The sequence below is a fragment of the Populus alba genome, chromosome 5, assembly GCF_005239225.2.
Source record: "Populus alba chromosome 5, ASM523922v2, whole genome shotgun sequence".
In the NCBI taxonomy this organism is placed as follows: Eukaryota; Viridiplantae; Streptophyta; class Magnoliopsida; order Malpighiales; family Salicaceae; genus Populus; species Populus alba.
Window position 1 is genome coordinate 16,445,263 of NC_133288.1, and position 23,581 is coordinate 16,468,843.

The 23,581-nt window shown below is 32.6% G+C and overlaps 1 protein-coding gene across 1 annotated transcript; it reads right to left on the bottom strand.

Moving 5' to 3' along the window:
• Nucleotides 1-17,778: 17,778 nt before the first annotated feature.
• LOC118029353 (phosphatidylinositol 4-phosphate 5-kinase 1) lies at nucleotides 17,779-22,876 on the bottom strand. Its single transcript, XM_035033227.2, has 8 exons — nucleotides 21,216-22,876; nucleotides 20,911-21,075; nucleotides 20,481-20,646; nucleotides 20,183-20,293; nucleotides 19,899-20,092; nucleotides 19,663-19,793; nucleotides 19,485-19,578; nucleotides 17,779-18,843 (listed from the first exon to the last, which is right to left on the bottom strand). Exons 1-8 carry the CDS (start codon nucleotides 22,412-22,414, stop codon nucleotides 18,534-18,536), a joined length of 2,370 nt encoding a protein of 789 aa, XP_034889118.1. The 5' UTR covers nucleotides 22,415-22,876; the 3' UTR covers nucleotides 17,779-18,533.
• Nucleotides 22,877-23,581: the final 705 nt, after the last annotated feature.

A 23,581-nucleotide genomic window follows, 5' to 3' on the forward strand; every position in this document is an offset into this window, starting at 1 on the left:
TGTTTTGAGATGCTCGCTAATTTGGGTTTGTGGATATTTTGTGTAATGTGGAAAGGGTGGATAGTGAATACATTCCATCTTCACATCATCCTTGCAGTAGTATCGCCCCCATGAACTAACCCTTGACAATAACATAGTTAGGATGAAACTCAATGAGTACATTGTTTACTTTTTTGAAGTAATGCACATAAATAAGATTCTTTTGGATGCTTGTAACATAAAAAGTATCAGTTAAGAAAAATTTATAAGATTTATGGTTAAAGGTAAGAGAACCAATATGAGTGATAGGTAAACTTGAGCCATCTCCAATCACCACAACATCTGTGCCATCTTATACGGAGTGGATAAATAAGTTTAAGAGATCAAAGGTGATATTATGTGAGGCACCGGCATCCAAGAGCCATTTTCCTTTTATTTCTACTAACTTGCTTACATAATTGGCTGTGACATGTTGTAATTTTAGGCAGTTTTTTGATGTATGACTGATCTCTTTACAAAACTAACATTTTAGCTTCCATTGGAACTGATTGTTGTGGTGATGATTGTTGTCTCGATACCACCAAAGTCATTGCAAGTTTCCACGTTGGTAATTTCTTGGTTGTCGTTGATGATAAGGACCAACAGTGCGTTAAGTATTGTTAGATATAGCCATGAGCTGTGATTGAGTTGTTTTGATTCTCTTCAGGTAAGTTTCTTGTGTTGTGAGTATATCATGTAGTTCCTTAAATGTTAATGATGTTTCTCTTGTTCGTATAGGAGCTATGATATCCTTGTAGTTAGTGCCAAGACCATTAAGAACATAGAATGTAATGCCATCATTTGATAAGGGTGTATCGATCACGGCTGGTTCATCAACAATTATACGAACAACATGTATATAATTAGAGATGGACCAATCTCTTTTCTAAAGCAGAGTCAAGGATTCCTTGAGCTACATAACCCTTGTGTGAGATTGATTTGCGTAAAGTTGAGTTAATCTTGATCAAGCCTCTGCTGAGTTTTTTGCAGTTGCAATCAAAGGTGAGATGCTATCAAAAATTAAGGCTAGAATTGCATTGAGGAGGAGTTGGCCTGGACGAAGCCATAATGTGGCTGCTGTGTTAGTATCGGGTTTGGTGCTATTTGTTGAAACTGAATGACACTTGGTTATTCCATCCACGTAGCCCATAAGATCAAATCAATGAAGGAGTGATTTGAAGGTGGCACTTCATGATGGAAAATTGGAGGGAGTGAGTCATTGCAGCTGATTTGTGTTGACAACAATAAGGTTGTCATTTGAAGTAAAGATTAGGTGTGCCATTGATGTGTAAATTTGATTGGACATCTCTGATACCATAATAGGAAAAACAACACCAAAGTTTCTTTGTTTTCTATATTTTCTTTTCTTGTTGTTGTTGTCTATTACATTTTGAGAGTAAATATACATAAATACAAATTTTCAGATTGGCTATTGTGGCTTAATTTCTATACTTCTAGCTTTAGACAAATTTGTTCTTATGACTTGATTTTCTTTTAGCATTAACTGATGGCTCAGTTGTAACTGAAAGAGGTTGATTAATGGCTTGATTCTTTATAGAGACAACATAATTAAGGTTGCAATCCATTGCGTAATTAATTGGTGGAAAACTAATGGGAGAAAATATTATTATTATTATTTTATTCACGTAAGGTGTCCGGATCAACTTGAGCGCACCTCAACTAATCCCTACAAATCCTGAAGTTAACGACCAGGTAAGTCTCAAGTAATCATTAATATTAGTAACCATAGGGCTCGAACCTAAGACTAGAGGGGGAGCAAACCCCTTGATCCTAAATTCTTACCACTAGATCACCTACTAAATGATTAATTACATGTATTAATATTTTATTATTCGATTGAGATTAAGGTACAATTAGGCAAGCGTCCCCTCCAATTAATCCTCATGTTGGCACTGGTATGGACTTTTTGTAGACCAGTGCCGCACATCTTTTGAAAATATATATTAACATGGATATAAAATTGTTCACATATGAATTCTTGGGGAAGGAAAATTGGTTTATTAGGCCCAGAAACCGCAAAGCAAGACAAACACCCTGTACCTTTTCATTATTCTCCCTCATGACCACCAATTATTGTCTACAATTTCTTGTTCTTTTTTAGGAATGTCTGATAGTGCCTGTTTACTTAAGTTAAGATTTTGAAAAAAAAAATGTAGCTTTTATAAAATTTAATTATTTTTTAAAAGCTTAAAAATTATTTTATTTATATCTTTTTTTTTTATTAACATGGAATATCCGGACTAGCTTATGCATGCCTTGACTAATTCCTCAGGCTCTGAAGTTAACGACCATGTAAATCTTCAGTGATCATCATATTCAGGAGCAGAAGTGAGGGGGGGCAAGCAGGGTTCCGGGACCCCTCTCAAGACATTTTAATTTTTAAAGAGGAGGAGGGGTGTTATATTGGTGGGTCTTTCTACAGTAATTGATTATCACTTTACTTTTGATTTCCTAATTCATTCTTGAACTACGTGGAAAGAAAAAAAAAATGAAGGTGTGAAATAAAAAACAGAGCCATTAATTTATCCTAATATAAAGTTGTAGGGTATAGTCTCAAACAAAAAAATATAAATATAAATTATGAGTAAAATGTTTTTACAAAAATATTGAAACAGAGTTATCAATTAATTTATCTTTCATCAAACAAAACAAGATAATTTAAATTTAAAATCTATTTTTATTTTGTTTTGAGATGTTAGTTAATAATTTGATGAGGTTCTTTTATAATTCTATCCTTTTTGCTCCTCTTTTTTTTTTTTTTCTCAAATCTGCTAGTTTTACCAATTGTTTTTTAAATTCTTGTTATAGTGATTTTTTTCTAATTAATTAAATATATTTTATTGGTTTTTTTTTTTATTATACTTAGATCTTTTTTTTTTTATATGTTTTGTTTTTAGCATAGCCACTAAAATTATCAATTTTTTCTTACGATATATGTTTTGATTTTAGATTGAACAATGAACAAACTAAAAATAATTGATTCTTTATTATTTTTTGTTTTATTTCAAAGTTTATCAAACATAAATAATGCTTCACTTTAGCTAATATTTCTTTTATACTTTGTATGTTTATATTTGATAGATATAAATACCAACAACATTAAAATGATAAATACATTATAAAGATGAAATTAACTTAATTGCTTTGACTTAATTTGATGTTGGTCTAAATCTTTTACCTTATACAAAGATCATTATATATTTATAGTAAGTTATTTGAATAAAACTAAATTATACAGGTTTTGTTTTACAACTCATGTACAATAAATTAAAATAAATATTATATCTTGTTATATTAGTTTTGGCCTCCCCTAACAAATAATCATAGCTCTGCCCCTGATTATATTAGCAATCACAAGACTCGAACTTAAAACCACATGTATTTTTATATTATTTATGATGCATCGAATTCAATTTTCAATCCAATATGGAGTTATTAAACGAAATTTAAGTAAATTTGGTATGACAATGAATAGCCTCTTCGGATGATAGACTTGACATAGATATATTTTTCCTAATTATATATGGTTATTCATGAAACTCCCGCTTTTCTTTTCCATATCCTTTTAGTATATTACTGGTCATTGGTATTGCAGAATGCTAGTGGTAGGATTCTAAGTTAACTTTTAATATAAAAAGTTGACATTATAAATATGTTTTTTGGTATCATAAAATTTATTGATTAAAGAATGAAAAGGTGGTATATAGGCTTAGTATAATAAATTAAAAAATATATGCTTAGAAACTAAAATAAAAGGCTAATTTTTATAATAAGAAGTAAAAGACTACACATGTAAATATTTTATAAATATAGGCTGCATAGAATCAAGATAATTAATAGCAAAGAGAAGTAATAAATTGTGGAATAGAGAAAACAGTGAAGACAACAAGACTATTTCAAAGCTAGTTTTTATTTAATTATGTAGCAATTAAAATAATATTTGAAAGAGTTGAAGGATTTAGATTCTAGAAAAAAAAATGTATATTTTAGTCAAACCCTATTCTCTTATTTATGCATTTGTTTTTTGTGAAACATGTCTTAATTATTCATAACATGATTTTTTAAATAAAAACTTAAGGTAATTAAAATTAATATTTGCAAGAATTTCATTAATTTAAATTTATGAGAAAAAAAATTGTATTTCTTAAGGCAAAACTTACTTTTCCATATTCATTTAATTTTTTTATGAAAACATGTCTTTATTACTATAAGCATATTTTAAAATAAAAACATCATGACTTGAAAAGTAAGTTTCAACCAAAAAATAAAAAAAATCCATGTCTTTATAATTTTTATATGTATGTATGGAAAAAAAATTAATTCATGAAAAATATGTAAAAAATTGAAAATAAAAAATATATATTTTATTCCCATTGAATATTCATGTGTGATTTTTAAAAATCTCCTTGCATATTAGGTTTCTATGTAATTATTCATTAAATAATTGTAAATATTACCATAAAAAAACTCTAATATTATTTCAAAGGCATATTATAATTTAATGATTTTTTAAATATCAGTGTCATTATTTATTTGAAGACAATTTTATTTTAAAATATATATATATATAATATCAAGGTCTATGTGAATGAGGCTCATGCATAATGGGCCTTCAATCTCGTACACATCTAGGCATTCAAAGGCAGAGACCTACACACCTCGATTTTGAAAATATAAACCCTCTTTTTTATTTATACTTTTGTTTTCGTGAAACATGATTTTATTATTCACAACATGATTTTTTTCTTATAAAAAACATAACGAAATCAAAATTAATATTTGCAAGAATTTCAGTAATTTAAATATATGAGAAGAAAATTGTATTTCTTAAGGCAAAACTTCCTTATTCATTAAGTTTATTTTTATGAAAACATGTCTTTATTTTTAAAAGCATATATTTAAATAAAAATGTGTCAACATTTGAAAAGTAAGTTTCAACCAAAAAAAAAAAAAATCATGTCCTTATGATTTTTATATGTTTGTATGAAAAAAAAATAAAAGAATAGTTAATTCATGAAAACTATGTGAAAAATTGAAAATAAATAATTATATATTTACTCTCATTGAATATTCATGTGCAACTTTTTATAAGTTTATTTCATATTAGGTTTATATGTGATTATTCATTAAATAATCGCAAATAGTACCATAAAAACTCTAATATTATTTTAAAGACATATTATAATTGAATGAGTTTTTAAATATCATTATAATTATTATTTTTTGAAAAGAGCTTTCATTTTAAAATATATAAAAAAAGTGAAGGTCCAAGTGAATGAAGTGCGTGCACATCTAGGTTTCCAAGTCCAAGCCTGCACAACTTGGCTTTGAAAATAAATACCAAGAACTCACGAGTTTGGGAGGCTAGATAAATGCACCTAACCTCTAAAAATACCTAGTTGCTCATAGGCCTAGAAGGCTTGCATGTAAGAAGAAATTTATGATCACCTTTATTGATAAACAAATTCTAATAATGAGGTTTTTGACATCTAAAAAACAATCTCCAATATTTTTTAATCTAAAAACACACACACATAAAATAAAAAAAAATCTTAGAAACCTTTATAGCCCAATCTCCAACCTAAAAACACAATCAAATTAGCCTAAAACTAAAAAATCAAAACAATTTTTTTTTTCGAATTCTAACCTACTTTTTCTAGCATCATCCAACATTCAAATCATCTTCATAGAACTCTCATATTCTAGATGGACCCATTGGTGCCAAGAGTAGTCTTTTTTTAATGTCAAAATATAGCCAATCGAGAGCCTGTTCTCTCTCTTTTTCTTTTTTATGACTTTTACTCTTCTTTTTTAGTTGTCTCAGAGTAAAATATAATAAAAATAAAGTTTTATGATTGGAATATAAAATTTAAAAACTATAGAAATTAAAATATAGAATGGCGTGGTCCTTAAATAGTACAAATAAGGATTTTTTATTTTTATTTTTTTGTTAATACTAGTCTTTGTCTCTGGGGTTAGTACATAATGACATATAATAACTCAAATATCCATCATAAACCATAAAAATCACAATTCATAAAAAAAAATAAAAATCAATGATGCATTTAAAATTATTCAAAAAAAATTAAAGAGTTTGAAAATGATGTCTAAGAGTTCCTAATGATGATTGGAAGCTATTGAAATTGAACCATGAAGTGGTGCTGCATGTAGTGTTTTAAACTCGGCCTGATGGTTGATCCCGAGCCTTGAGTTTTGACTGGGTAACTGGGACAATTTTATTTTTTTATATATATAAATTAAAATGACGTTGTTTTGGTTAAAATAAATAAATAATTAACGGGTTTCAACCAGGTTTTTGACCGAATTACCAGGTTAACCAAGTTTTTTACTTTTCTTATTTTTTTATAAACTCGCCTCGGTTTTGGCTCCAGGTTAGCCAAGTTCTTGGTTGACATGTCGGGCCAGACTAAGTTTTAAAACTATGGGTGCATGGCTCACATGCATGGTAGTTAAAGAGATATTGAATAATGACAATGTATGTATTTTATGCATCAAATCAATTCTTGTAAAAATCACCAAAAACATATTGGATTTATTCGATTACCCTCTACTTCTAGGTAAATTTGGGATATGATTGAGGTTGATTTTGGCTTTGATTGTCGTTGATTTTTGGGTATTTTTTATTTTGATTTTCTAATGGAATTTTGAGTGGGAGAGATGATTTTCATGCCTATTAACATGGAAAGGTTGCAATGTGATGGACGATGATGATCAATGTATATGTCTAGATTATGGATTAGAGCTCAGCTGGATAGTGGCTTAGAGTGATGTAGTTGGATGGAAAGTGCATTGAGGTTGATTAGTAACAATAATAAAAAAAAATAGTAATAATAAAAAAAGAGCATTCACTATACAAATCAACATCTCTCACATGTCACAGTAAATAACTGATATTTTTAGGTTTTTTTAAAAAAAAATTACTTACACATCTTATGTACACATCCATACACTAATGGTCATATTTTTAATTATGTTATTTATATTTAATATTGTGATAGTTTTTACTATTATGATTTAAAAATATATTTATTTTAATTGATAACATTAGATTATAGCTCATGCATTTTGTATTTTAACTAATCATTCTCTTCGACCGTTATACTAAGCACAAGTTAATTGTTTTCATATTACGTTGTTGCTAAACTTAAATAGTGTGGCCAGGGATCAATGGACTAACAAACAACATGATGTTAGGTATAGGTCAACAATTAGAGCACACTTAAAAAACATTTAAAAAAATATTGAATAAAACCATTGGAGAACAAAGTGTCAAAAAAAAAAAAAAGTTTTAACACTCCTAACTAACTTCGGTTGACATGTTTTAATATTATAGTAATGATTATTTTTCAAATTATTTTTTACTTAAAAATATATTTAATAATATTTTTTTTATTTTTAACATCAAAATGATCTAAAATATAAAAAAATAATTAAAATTAAAAAAAAAAAAGAAAAAAAAAAAAAAGAAAGAAAGAGAGAGAGCAGCCAGCAACATTCTCAAACTCAAACGCTTCCTAAATCCACAATGTGGACTTTTTAACTGAGTTGAGGGGCCTTGTGTCTTTATTTGAATAAATTTCAAAATGGCCCGTCACACACGTATACAGTTTAGGTGGGCGAGAGAGAGAGAGAGAGAGACCAAGAGCCAGGCTGCATTCAAGAAAAGAATTGCCGAAAACACAGCAAAAATGGAGGGGGGGGGCTGTCGCCTGGCCCGGTCCGGTCCGGCCCTAGCTAAGCTAGCTTTCTTTGAATTGATTGAAAAGAATCAGGCATGTATGGTGGAGGTGGGGTTTAAGATTAGGAGGGTACACGTGGGCTTCATAACACTTGCTTTTTGACCAATCAGCCTTGTGATAACATTATCTTTTCTTCTTTTTTTTTGCGTTTGGTCAAGGTTATCCTAGTGTAAATTGTCAAAAAAAAAAAAAAAGCTATCCTCGTGTAAAAGCTGTTCTTGATCATGCATGTTTTAATAAGAAATACTGTCTGGTAAAAGAAGAGAGAAATATATTTGCTTCTCAATTTCAAATTGCAATGAAACCTAAAGATGGCCAAAAGCTCTCAGTACTGTCCCAGATGAAGCAAAAACAAGAGAATAATAAATAAATAAAAAAGTATAGAGATCTTAATCAGGAGTATTACGCTATTATAACACGATTTCTAACATAATTTCCTCGCTTAATCTTCATGAGGTAAATGAGCTATAATTGATGTGTCCAAGCATTTAATAATGGGGGATTGTGTGTCCCCCTTCCAACAAGCCTCATGTTGGGTATGATTGTGCCTTTTCCCCGACATATGGCCGCACCCTAGTTATGAATTGGAGGCCAGACAACTCACCGGTTCTTATCGCTGTCGTTATGTCAGCTTAGATCATACAATTTCCAGTGTCAACGTAACCTGGGCCCTATGAGAATAATACAAAACTCAAGCGTTTTTTCCAGTTCTCGCACAAATTTGAGCTCATTCTACATCATTTCCAGCACGCCCTATCACAGCTTGCATATTTGAAATGAGGCCAACTGTATCTAGACCTTTCATGAAGTAGGCGAGACCGAGTCAAGGTTTTGGGTGGCTAAGGCAGGTCCATTTCGAAGGGTTTTTTAGCTTTAGGTGTAGTCTCCGTCGCTCTTAACTCTCATTATTGCATGGAGGTTGCATGCTGGGTCCTCTCCACGGGAAGCTAGCTAGATGTGATTGTGAAATAACTTGCACACACGCAGCTATTGCACACGGGATTTCTCTCATTTCATGGCTCAGAAGGACACTCGGCTCTCCGACCACCAAGAATGCGGTGGGTTTGACATCCAAGGACAGCTTGGCCACACGTGCTCTCATAAATCCATTACATGCATCATTTAATTCCTCCCAAGTCAACTTATAGGATGTTATCTGAGCATGGATGCCAAAAAGTGGAATTAAGCATAGCTTACTGCACAATTATTTTTAGGGTGAATGTTGCTATTGACCCAAATCTTAAACAAAATGTCGAGAGTAGATGAGAAAAGTTGGTATGCTTATGAAGTATATACAAATTTGATATGTTTGTAAAATTTGATTAGCTTAGATTGATCTTCCTTTCCTGAAAACACCGCAAAAAAAAAAAGAGTTAAAAAACCGAATAAACTACGAAAGAGTGTTTATTGAATAATTAATTAATGAGTTTGGCTGGTTCCAGTACTTTTGCAAGCTAAATAAGAAGACATTCTGAAACAAACGTAATGAATGCTCTCATTCTGAATGTAATTATTCGACGCCACCACTTATATTTGCTTCTTCTCAAAAAAGATCGACCGGTTTAATTAACTACTTACTAAATTGTTCATAAAAGGCTCATTTAAGAATGTAAAATTTAAATGGCTCGATAAAAAAGGAGCTTTAATGTATAACGAGTCATCTAGTCTTAATTAGATCATGTTCTTGAATAAAAGATAGTGAATACATAACAAAACATGCAAATAAACACAAAATAAAATTTAATGTATAAAACACATTAAAAACATTTATTACAAGACAAGCATCATGATGAACACCACTTATTCACCCTTACGATTTCAACACCAAGAACAATCATTATGTTTTGAATAAATCAAATTTGAATTCAATCTTCTCAACCCTATTTTCCATCCTCGAAAAATATTAATTCCTTCATAACTTTTTACCTTCGAGGTTGTCACGTACTGATGCGCACTCATAACACTTTATTTATTAACCAATATACGCCACAATCATAATATTATAAATCATTCAAAAATAAATAAAGATTAATAATATTACAAATTATTTGAAAAAATAAAACAAAATCAATTATATTACAATTTGTGAAAAAAAAATCTACATGTTAAGGTTCAAAAACAACCTTAAAATTAAGCTGTTAACATCGATCGAAAATTACTAAAATCAAACAAAGAAAAGGTGACACATGGCTTACATGCACAAGTGTGGAGAATATGTTGGATAGTGATGGCACGTGTGTATCCTACAAGTTGAATCTATTCTATAAAAAATACTAGGAATAGGCATGATTTTGGGTTGATGTAATTGTTATTACTTCTGGATCTAGGTTTGTTCAGGCTATGATTAAGGTGATTTTAAGGTTGATTACTGTTGATTTTTGACTAGTTTGGTGAGAAAAGGCTATGTTTTCGGGTTGTTTTATTGAGTGAATATCAAGGCCAATTTCAAAAAAAAAAAAAAATAGGTGCTTGAGGTTATGGTCAATTTAAAAGGTGTTATCATGATTATGCATGGTAGTTTTTGTGGAAATTAGGTGAGAGAGTCGGAGGTTGTGCAAGTGTTCTAGTTGACTTGTTATTGTCAAGTTTGAGATGATGAAGAGTCGGCTAGTTGTCGACGCTTTTCCTTTGGGTTTGGAAGTAGATAAAAGGAAAGGGTGGCTAGGTTTTTGACTTAGAGAGAGAAGGAAGAAGATGTACAGGGTTTTCTATTATTTTTTTATATAAGTTATTCTCTCTTTACCTTTCCTTTTCTTCTTTTTTATCTAGACTTCTCTTTTTATTTATTTATCTCTTTTGTTTGTATCATGAACTCCTATATATAGTGTTGAACCCCTGAAAAATAAAAACTTGGCAATTAATTGACACATCTTTTTCCTTTTTAATGAGAGATCTTGAATTTAGAAATTTTAAAGATTAATATTTTCATTCTTAACCATATAAGATCTGTTGGGGAGATTATGCTCCTTATAGTTAAAAATAAAGTTATCATTGTCAGGTCACATTTACTTCCTCTACTCATATATAGTTTTTCATTGCTTGTTTCATTCAAGGAAAGTTATGTTAGGAAACAATTATAATTTCTCCTGCAAAGAATAGTTATGGACTTTATTAATTAGGGTTTTAGCGACAATAGGTTCAAGTTGATTTTTCACGTTGAATATTTTTTCATTAAATCTTTTGAGATATGTTCTGATGCTCTCATCTTCTTGTTGTGTTATGACACTAAACTTAATTATGCTCTTTTTAATTGGTATGCCTATGTTGAAATGGAAGATAATTTTAGAATAGAGATTACCAAATTCATATATGAAGTCAAGCTCTACATTGTTTTACCACACTCGAGCAGATCCATTAAATGTTACTAAGAGGATTTTTCATGTAGTGTTGTCTTGCCTTACAAACTCTAAGGTAATTTGTACATTTTATAAATGCTTTGTAACATCTATAAGGCACATTGTAGCTATCTAAGTTGACTTTCATAGAGATGCAATCCTTAAAGAGAGGAGTTCGCAACACCCAACAACATAGTGGAGAGTCTCCTAATAGGTGGTGGTAATGTTCCTACAGAGCATGTATAATTGTTGATGTTGACTCATGTTAAGATTGTTTTTTACAAGGAGTAGATGAAGAAGGAGATTGATAGCGATAACCACTCGTAGAATGTCTAATAGGGGAGATTGTTTTTAAGTAGGAGAAATTTTTTTAGAGAGTTAGAGTATAATTGTTCTCATGCCTACTTGTTTACACATTGTTCTGACATGTTCCTTCAAAAACCTAAAGTTGTCTATTTGCATCTACTTTTTTTTTTTTTGTTCTTGCTAAAACTTGTTGGATGTGTTAAATGTGTTTTTACCCTATTGACATGAGATACTTTTATACCTCAAGTCTGATGAACTTACCTTATGTAGAGTGGAAATGCAGAGAATAGCATAGGCTTCTGCATCGTACAAGAGAGCTAGGTGCCTTTTATAATTGATGACAATTGTTAGTGCTCATTGGTGGAAAGATTGATGCTCGTAAGGTGCCTTTTTTAGAAGACATGCTGATAGGAGATAACCATTAGAGAGAGAAAAGATAACTCTATTTTGCTCAAGAATTTGGTGTGCATCATGAATACTAGTGGATGATTTTAGAGAAGCATTGAAAAGAAATTAGGTATGCACCATCGGTGACGTGTGTTCTTGACAATACATGTTGGGTAGTTCATTGGCATAGGTTAATCTGGGTGAACTAAGAATATATTTCAGTCAATACAAACAAAAATTTAAATTTATTCAGTCTGAAAATTTTGTTTGCTTGGGCATGCCGGAATTTTGGCTATCATGTATTGTACATGTGCTAATGAGTGGGCACACCCATCCTATTTGGGCGGAGCTCATGGCACATTCTAATCATTATTGATAATTTTTTGTATTACTTAGCTTATTGAATTTATTTATGTAGTGTCTGTAATATCCCAAACTTTTTTTTTTTTGCTCAATTTCTTTCCCACTCATGTCTAGGAATACGTGTATAGTCTCCTTTTTCTTCTTTTTTTTCTTTTTCTTTTTCTCCTCTCCTTTGCTTTTGCATTGCTCGGTCATTTAAATCCTTTCAAAAAAGTGCATGTATTTATTAGTGATCAGTGTATATATGTCAGTCCTGTCCCCGTTTTTTATATTATATATCTCCATTTCTTGAATTTTATGAGTGCGAGCGTTGGTGTTTGTCTCTGTTATCATATCTCAAGTTGTCCTCGTTTTTTGCTCTGCTATGTGCATGTATTTTCTCTCTTCCAACCACTATTTATCTCTTGCATTGTCTCCATGTTTTGCATTTCAACTCCTTTTTTGCATTATATGGGATTTTTTAAATTATGAACATCAAGTTCATATACAACGATAATAAATTCGAGAGTTAGCGGGAACAAAAGAGCTAAGATGACCTTCTTTTCACATGATAATCTTGTCATTGGGCTAAAGACGATATTGGTAGTTTTTATCCCAGAATTGATACGAGTGAAAACTACAAGTGATCAATCACCCAACTTTCATGAAATGGCAGTAACATGCCTCGTTGAAGATGTTGTGTTCTGTAAAAGAAGGATCCCTCTACCCTGTTATTTCCTGGGATTTTGTGAACCTCACCTTAATCATTTAATTTCTAGACATTGATTTTCACGTTGTTCTAATTGGGAGTTTCTTATGCATTTTCCTCATAAATAAATTATTTTCAGAAGAAATCTCTGAAAGAAAGATTGTAATCTACAGCCAAGACATTCCAGTTTCCAGCTTATCGAACACACAGTACTGTTATAATTATGTGCCACAGCATGGACCTGCAGAAGACAACTAGCCCAGCTAGGTGAGCGTAAATACCTGGAGAAACATTAAGGTAGTGAAAATCGAAGACTAACACGTTAGAACTAATGCATGTCTGCCACAGACGGCGATTCTGTCTGAATTAACGAAGACAGGGGCTTGGAGAGAACTATTTTATTAAATTCTTTCCACTATATATATGCATCTGCATCGGTGACAACTAACAATATAAGCCCATAAAACAAACACTAGAGATTTCACTTAGATCCGTATCAGATTAAAGATCCATTCGTACCCTCTTTTGAGTAAATAAGCTTAATATTTATGCTTTTGAGGCAATGTGCATTATGCAAAGCATCCCATCTGCGTTATACAACTGTAACTCTCTATTCTATACGTCAGTTTAATTTGAGAATTCTGCAGCTATGCTTCATCTGTTCCGTCTTTAGCTGTTTGCTTGCAGGCCAAATTTTGTTGGAGGAAATGGAAGAGTTGGAGTAATCATTGAGTGTTTTTCATCTGACGACTTTACAGAAGAAAATAAAAAACTGGGGGTGCCGTTAAAGTTTTTGAAAATCATCCCAAACGAAGAACAGTAATTTTCTTAGAGCAATAAATAAAGAATTTTTATTCTGGCATCTGCACGTAAAATGAACTTCCTTTTCGAACTAGCTGGCTTACGGCAGCCTCATTAAATTAGTAGGAGACGAGGCAGAAACTCTAAATCCATGGGTGCCCAGTGTGAAGTAGAGTAGAGGCTTTTGTTTCAAAATAGCGAGGCCAGTATTTGTTACAAATTAAAAACTCAAAAGAAGCATCAATTACTCTAATCTGCTAGCCAGGCATGCTTCTGGCATGGGATCATAATCAAAAGAAGAATATACATTAAACTAAGATCATATGCCCATCTACATACGTGGGATATAAAATACATAATGCTACCAGTAGAATGTGTTATCTGTGAGCGTATATATGCATCCATTTGTTAAAAAAAGTAAAAAAATTATTTTTTCAAAGTCCCACTTCATCTCTTTAAGTATTTTAACTCTAAATCTTGAAGTAAAAATTCAGAATCTCTAATAGCTGGTGGAAAGTTTTGCTCGGTTTTCCGAAACGTATGTATATATACAAAGGAAACGATGGATTAAAAAAATTTTGGGTCTCAAGGATATATATATATATATATATATATATATATATATATATATATATATATATATATAGTTGTTTAGAGTTTATATAAAGATTATCTAAAGATCATATGTTTTTTTTTCTTAGAATAATTGCTTCAAGACTAGGATTGTTGTAAAACCACAAGTCATCCAAGTATCTGGCTTCTAACGATAATTCACATGAATCACAAATAAAAAATCTTTTAAATCTTTTAAGGAAAAAGAAATTGTTATACCTTAAAGTGCTAGCTCTTTTGTTTTGTATTTAAAATATTTTTGTATTGTACTCTATTTACATTAAAAAAATAGCAGGCATAATATATTATTTATATAAAAAAAACTTAAAAACCCTATAAATAATAAAATATCAATTTGCTCCTTAAATGAATATTACAATATTATTTTAAGCTAATTTTAGAAATTTATTCAATAAAGTCCTTACTTAATTATTTCTGGGTCTAGAATTGTAATACTCTATATTAATTATATTCTAGACCCCAATTTCTAAAATTTACTTACAATCAAATCACACTTGATTACCAATGATGGTTTTTATGTGTATCACCCACTAGGTTCCCTAATAATTTGGCAAAAATATAAATCATAATCCTAAATAAAATAAAAATAAATAAATAAAACAATTTATTTTTTTATCAATTCAATAATTGATTAACTTACATTTCAAGATCAAGTATGATATCTAGCAACTTGTCATGATCCTTCAAATATTAAAAAAGTCATAAGTGGTTTAGCTTAACCTTTCAGTGAATAGTTTATCAGTGTGATTATTATCCTTTCATCATGAATGTTCCGATTTAGATATTATAACATGGAATATGTCTGCTTTGTTAAATCATGTTAGTTCTCAACATTATAATTATTAATTCTTTGAATAAAATTTTAAAACTCTTCTCAAAACTCATTCCATCTTGACTAATGATTTCACAATAAATATTATTTGAGAACAAATAAAATATTTTTTTTTCTAATTTATCTAGGGTGATGAATCATCTTTTAATTACTTAAATACCTTTATATATTTTATGTTATACTCAATATCTACCCGTGTATTACCCTTGATTAAGACGTGGTCAGGATCAAAACATAACAATTTCTATGTAAGATAATTTAATGATCTCACGTCTAAGAATCACTTACACAACTATCATGTGAGTCTTTCCATAGACAAGTGATCTCTTCATATAAGATTCTTTTGCGGGTCAGTTCAATATGCATGTCATCTCACAAACACTTGCATATTAATTGCAAGTATCCTTTATACCTCATTTTATGAGAGCAACTACTTTTTTTTTTCATAAAAAAATAAATATAATATGTATCAGTCTCAACAGCTCTAATTGATATCTAGTCTTAATAAAACATCAACATTAAGGAACAATGTTTTGATGAAATAAAAATCTCATAATTATAACAACTTTATAATTTTCTATGCAAGATTTTTTTTTATCTTTGCTTTAAATTCATTAATCAAATATAATTAAATATTAAAGATAAAGAAAACCTTTATTAATAATAAATATATTTTATATGAATAAAATCAGTATTACACGTAACCAACCGATTAGCACTAACAAGTTTTTTGTCCTCATTTTTTTTTGTTATCATATTAAGATAGTTGTCTTCTTGTTAAACCATACATGATAAAAATATCAAGTCCAACTAGTTAAAAACTATTTATTATTCATCTGTATTGACATATATACATATATAAAAGACAAATAAAAGCATTGCAATAGAATAACAAACAAACAATAGTTGTAAATACTTGAATATGTAATCAAGAATAATGACATTTGTCTTAAAATGATTCTCTTTTACACAAATTTTTACATATTATTCCTTTACTTATTTGAAATTTGATTCCATAATATTTTTTTTGAGGGAAAATATCATTACTTTCTAATGAACTAAAAAGTTGAGAACCTAATTTTTTTATATCATATATTGGCAAGGTGAAATGAATTGCATATAGTGGAATTGAAAAAAAAAAAACCTATATATTAAAGATTGTTAGAGAATAATATAAATCATATCTTGGAGTTTTACCTTAACAGTTTAAATTTTTGAGTTGATATGGTTTTTTGACATGGTATCAAAGTCTGATGGCCTATAATCATGAGTTTGATATCATCACCTCCATTCTAATTAATAATAATAAAAAAAAAAAATATAAGATAGTGTGTGAGTCTTTGTAAGTTTTAAGTTCCAAATAACTTTAACTTAAAATGATATATTAGAGAATAATATAAATTATATCTTGAAATTTTATCTAATAATTTTAATTTTTTTTATTTAAAATGATTCTTTCACAAAGTTAAATTAGAAGGAGATGAATGTGAAACCTAATAATGTTTTGTTAATTACAGCCTAGGTTTTAAAATTTATTAAGTACAATCTTGCATATGTGTATTCATTTAATGATTTTCATAAAAAGGTTTCATTATTGTAAAGAGAAACCCTAAAGGTTTCCATATAATACAAATTTAAGAATTGAGTTTTTCCAAAAATCAAATGGCTATAAATCAATTGGATAATTCCTTAATTGTCACGATGAACTTAAGAGCGGCACTCATCAGCGAGAGATCAAGGCATGGCCCCAGGAATCACAGCGACACAGACCCGTGCCTTGGGTCTGAGTAATCAGATACTAGAAGGCCCCATAAAGAAACCATAAGGTCAAAAGGAGCTACAAGACTCTATAGTTGTGGGGACGGTTGGACCCCAGCTACAGCTAGGCTGGACTCCCTCCCTCTGCAACCGCCTTTGACCTCCCCAGTCCCCATGACCCCTCGTCTTTCATCCATCTCAAAGTGACTAAATTACCCTCCCAATCTTCCAGGAATAACAGTAAAAAATGGGAGAGAGATTCTCAAATTCTGGTTAAAACTTAAAAGACAAGGGGATCCAAGCTCAAGTCAATGTCTTTGCGCAGCAGCATAGTTGGATTCCTCCAACCAATGGACAGATTAAATTTAATTGTGATGCATCCAGTAGCTCTTGTGGCAAGGGATAGAAGGGGAGAATTGTTCTGAACTGAGCTTGGACATGCAAGGTAGCCTTAGGATTACAAGCTGAAGCTTCAGCGCGTAAAGAGACGGGCATCAAATTGGCTGCCATTAAAGAATGCTACATGTATTTTATTTTTTCATCAGTGTTCTACAAACTTGTATGCATTTCGATTAATTCTACACATTCTAAAATTAAAGATAAGTCTCTAATAACCTTAAACTATATCTACATATATTTTTACTTCCAGTAGTGATGATGGTTAGTTTTATTGGGAGATTAAGGCTGCAGCTGCTAATGCAGAACAATGACCGTAGAATTCTTAGCTTGCCAAAAAAAAGCTATCTTTTTGCATGTACTGATGATCGGGTAAAATTACCCTTGGCACAGAGAAGCCTTTGGAGCTGTGATTTCCAGTCATGGAATGAGATTCAACGTTGATCAAAGAAAAATCAAAAAAAAAAAAAAAAAAACTCATTCTTCAAAAGTAGCAGTGTTGAATTTTTATTTTTTATTTCAATGTCTACAGTAAAAGAAGTAAAGGGGTAATAAACAAAGGATGCAAGAGCAAGAAAGGAGCAACAGCGAATCTTTCATGTGCTTTCTCTCCTTTTCAGGTCTTAACTCTTCCTGCTCAATGGCCTCCCTTTCACTGCAAAAGTAAAGCAATGACCCCATTTCTATACAGCAGTGGGTGCCCGTTTATATACAAACAACAGTCCAAGGATGCGAGGGCGAGAGAACATGGGACCTCTCTAATGGGAGGAGTGATTTAAACAATTTTTTAAATATATAACCCTCAAAAAAATCCCATAAACCATTCATCTTTTCTATAAGCTGTACACTTTTCTTATTCCAATGCCCCCTCCCGTTTTGAATCTCTCTCTCCGGGGAAAAACTAACATTTCCCTGTTCCCTATACCTATCTTTCAAACCTTCACAAAATCCTTGGTCGCCACAAAAATCACCGAGATATTTAAAAAAGGACATCAGAATCACACTTTCCCTCTCTCCCCCCTTCAACTTTATGGTTGATCTTCCAAAATTCAGCCATAAAAGCAATACCTCAAAAACGGCCTGGCTAGCTATCTTCACCACATCTGCAGTAGCTTGGTCTCTGCAACAAGCAGATTATTTGGTCGAGCCATTGCCCGCATCAGCATAATTCCCCATGGAGAGGCGCAGTTAAAATTCAACCAACCCTTTTTGCTTGCAAGCATCCTTGGCCGCTGCTACCTGTCTTCTATAAATATTCTCCCAATGAAATCCCGGAACCTCTTTGAATAGAGTTTTGGATCTACTGCTGAGATTGAGGTAGGGTCTGCTTGAAAGGATTTGTAGGCATGCTCCAACTTCTTGCTAATATCATAGTCTTGTAAGATATCAATAATTCCAAAATAAAGGACCACTTCGTAGACTTCGTCACTACGAGAAGGGGTCAAATGGCTAAATCCACCAGGGGTGTACTGATCAAAATCACTCCTTCTCACCATCCGCTCTGCCGTTGCTGGCATGTTTGCTCCCAATCTTATTAGAGATTTCCTGAAACAACACGTTGGAATTTCAACACATTATTCAAAGTTCATCAAATGTAAAAAAAAGTTTACCAAAAAATCTTTTCATCATAAAGAAATAAAAAAACATGCGCAAATAAATATTAGCAAATCAAAACTTCCCAATATTTATCATGGAAGCAAAATTTATGCTCCAAATTTAAATGGCTTGAATAAGAATGGTTCGCACCATCATATTCAGTTTAAGCACAAAGCTTTCATTAATCCAAGTTAAAAGCTTTGCCAAAGAATGAAGACTCGTTTAATTCAGCAACACGGTTCAATGAAAGCAACGCTCTTATCTTGTAAATCATAGGATCACCGTCATGTATGTGCCCCCACAAACAACTGTTGTTTACTGAATCACCCCCACAATTTCAGCCCATGCATCAGACTCCACATTCAATTATTCCATTGACAATGGCCAATTTCAATACCAGAAATTATTGGCCATCTTTAATGCTAAAAACAACACTCAACCACAAGCTCTTGCAAATATTTTATATACATATATTCACAAGACAGCAGTTGATAGTACAAAAACCATTTTTATTTCACACTTTATACCAAGAGCGGGTAGTGGGTGATAAAATGAAACTAGGAATGAATATGGAAAGACGAGAAATATACCTGCCAGATAAAACCCGATCCATGTCTTGTAGCTCTGCTTCAAGAAAGCGACACCCACGCATGAACTTTTCATTTCGATATGAATCCTTCTTTCCTGCATGCAGCACATGTATTGATGAAAAAACTACAGAAACATAAAAATCGCAATCCTTTTAAAATTGACACTATGCTTGCTTACCAGAACGCAAAAGAAATGGTGACAATCCCATTTTGTCATAATTATTGTCATCACGGAAGTGTAGACCAACCAAGAGACTATAATCCATGATTTTCTCAGCTTCCAAAAATTCACAATCACGATCAATTTGCCTGGTCATCATCAGATGGCATGTTATGAGCCATGCAACGTAAGCCAACTGGAAATTCCAGTGAAACAAATGCCTAACAGAAAATATACAGCATATTGAAACTTACTCGATAAGCTCCTGGAACCAATTCCGCTGTAGATGAAAAACAAAGTTGAGATCAAGGTCCTTGAGAGTTGTGGTTTCATCAATCTCACCCTCAGGCTTATCTGCTGTGCGGCCATGGGAGGATCCTTTCAGGTCAAATCTTCGATGTATTCTATACTCTGAACAGAAGAGATTGCCCATCACAATGAAACGGGTCTGGTTTCCAAATAAACGTTATGATCAGACATGGAAAAAAGTTCCATTAACAAGCAAACAGTTGAAACAAAATATTTCTCTTCAACTTACCTTTGGTCCACCAATCGGTTTAACACAATGCACACCAAAGAACTTTGTCACCAGTGAATTTTCATACCGGCAAACATGTTGGTAATAACTGGGAAGCATCCTAATAAGCACCTGAACATGGATCACTAAACTTCAGAATCAATGCAAGTGTCCCACCTTTTGGTCGTGTAGTTAAGAAAAAATGTGAAAGCGAAGACAAGCAATTTACCAATTGCCACTCGCGCACCTTTGAAACTGTTTTCTACCATTTCAAACTTCAAATTTAACAAGACAGAAATTAATGAGGCGGACAACTAACCTTGACTTCTGATTTCTTTACTGTCTTTATCATAAACCTATCATCCTGAGTAAGATAAAAGAAGCTTCCACTCTTCCCTGGAGAAGAAAGCTCTCTAAGGGCATCATTGCCGCAAATAGCTAGCATGTAATCAGCAGGATCTACTTGAAAAAGCTCTCTCAAACGTCTGACACACCCAGGGGAAATAAAGGTCACCATAGCATAAAGAAAGAATAAAACATAAGTACAGCAATCAAGCACTTGTCAATGCTAGCAAGTCGGAAGAACGTGTATAACCAATTCTAGAAGGCTCAAATTTATGAATATTGAATATTATATCAAGGGCAAAAGAAAACGCAATAGAGAGCATGGATGAACCTTAAAAGTTCCAAAATATAACGAGAAATAAAAATCACATGCTCGGGCAATTTCAAAGTAGAGAACGCAATACCTAAACACCACAGGACAGTAATCCTTCCATCGAAAATCAGAAGACTGGTGTGGAGGTGTAATTTTTGATCCTTCGGGTGGAAACCTCGTCCAGAATTTCTCCTTAGGATCAAAATCACTTGGCTTCAAATCCCTCAAAATCTGGGCATGCTTCCCAACAGAATACCTAAAATTAAATACCCACCATTACAGAATCAAAACCCCCAGCTCAACTCACAAAAACACAATATAAAAGCAATCAAACACAAAGCAAACGCCCACAGATTCAATCCAAATGATAAAACAATATTTAAAAGAAAAACTTACCTAATACCCAATTGCAAATTAAGCGTCAAATCATAATTCTTATGCCCTTTCGAGATGGGAAGGCCGGGTTTCTTAACCTCTCCACCACTAAAACAACAGGGGGCCCTTCTAAACTGTCTAATCCCATCTCGATCCAACCCTAAACCATCTCGATAAATCATCTCTGCTTCAACATTATCAACAATATCACAGGTAATATCACCAGCTTCCCCATCACTTTCCCAAATACAAATCCTAGGAAAATTCATCCCACTCCCTCGCCCTCCATCAACTGACGATCTCTTCCTCGTCGTTGTAGTGGTTAAAACCAAATCACTCTTGTTCCCTTTTAAACAACACTCGTTCCCATTCCCAGGATAAAATGTGCCATTCAATTGCTGTCCTTTTATATCCTTGCTATTATCATTCAAGTTCCCAATATAACAGCTCCCGTCTGGCCATGTAAACACCCCATTCCCTTTCGGCACTCCATTTTCCCATTGCCCATCATATCTATTCCCATTAGCCCAAATCAAAACTCCTCTCCCTGAAATGACGCCGTTTTTCCACTCACCAACATACTCATTCCCATTTTTCCACACATACCTCCCTTGCCCGTCTTGAAAATTCTTCTTCCATGTCCCTTCATAGAAATCTCCATTCGCGTACCTTTTCTGCCCATGCCCATGTTTTCGATCGGAGCTCCATGACCCGCGGTACGTGTCCCCGTCGGATCCGATAAAAGTGCCGGATCCTTCCATCCGACCCGACTTAAATCCCCCTTCAAAAGTAGCTCCTGAAGGCCAAGAGAATTTCCCTTTCCCAGATGCTTTTCCGCGGCGCCACTCGCCTTCGTACATGCACCCGTCGGTCCAGATGTACTTCCCGGATCCGTGTGGCGCGTGACCCGAGAACGATCCGATGTAGAGATCCCCGTTCGGGAGGTGCTTTTCTACAGTGGTGCCTGACGAGCTGCTGGCAGTGACGACCGTGGTGGCAGGAGTGACACGGCGGGTGGCGGATTGGGATCGAGCGCGGCCAACAACAATGGGTAGTGGTGGAATAGCTGCTTGTTTTATGATATCTTGGTCTGCCACGAGTAGTATAACCTTATCTAGCTGCTTATTATTAGTAGTAGTATTGTCTAGCTCTCCTGATTTCTTCTTCTTTGTGGTTGAAACGACGCCGGTTACCTCATCAACGATATGTCCTTCACGCATTTTGTAGCTCACATAAAAAAAAAACACCCCTCACGCTCTTCTCTCCGCAAATTTCTCTCCTGCTTTAAAATCTCTTATTATTATTGATGGCAGCATTTGTTGGGTTGGGCATTTGATGTTGTTTGGTGGTTATGAGGAAACGGAAACGCCGGAGAGAAGGGCATTTCCCGGACCTGGAGAGTTATTGCACTAGTTTTTATAAATTTCTCTCTCTACAATTTTCTTTTGCTTTGGTTTTTGCTTAACTTTCTCTCTCTTTTTAATGCCCTATTGCCCTGTGCCTATGGAGGAATCTTTACAAACGAAAACCATACGACGACGACACTGTAGTGAAGAAGAGAGAGAGAGAGAGAGTTATTTACTTATTTAGTACCTGTTAAAAAAAAAATAGCCTTGTGAAAAATGAAACAGAGAGAGGAGAGGAGAGACGAGTAATGAGCCGGCTTTTGCCTAGGGAACGTAGATAGCAGTACGTACTATGCAAGATATACTAAAAACCAGGTCAGCTTTTTTTTTTCTTTCATGTTTTTTTGAACGTTTATAATTTCACAGGACAAATATACCCTCCTCTTTGTCTAGTTTTTACAGATAAAAATGGAAACTGCACAGTATCTTTCTCTCTCATCCTCTCTGGTTTCATCGTGACGTGACGGAATAGCCTAAGAGCCACACCAGAGTATCAACAGGTAATTTTCTTTATACCCTTGCTTGGGCTCGTTGTTTGGATTTATTACGGAAGTGACATTTTTATTGGGTACATGCTCGTGGTCCACTGGCACAGTTTAAAAAAGATGGTTGGTTTGGTGTTTTTTTAAAGTATTTTTTATTTAAAAATATATTAAAATAAATTTTTATTTATTATTTTGCTAGTATTATATCAAAATTATTTAAAATTATTTAAAAAAAAAAAAATGCAGCCCCAAAAAACGCCAAAAGCTTTGATGATTCTTCTTATTTTGTTTGGTTAAGGGTGTTTTTGTTTAGTCTAAGTTTTTTATGTTTTCAGTATAAAAAAATATAATTATATATTTGGTAATATATCAAACTATATTTTATATTATGAAACCCATAAAAAAAATTGAGTTTAAAACACGATTTTTATGAAGCAATTTTTACATGTTTTTATAATTAAATTTCGTAAAATGTTTTTACGTTTCAAAAGTATTT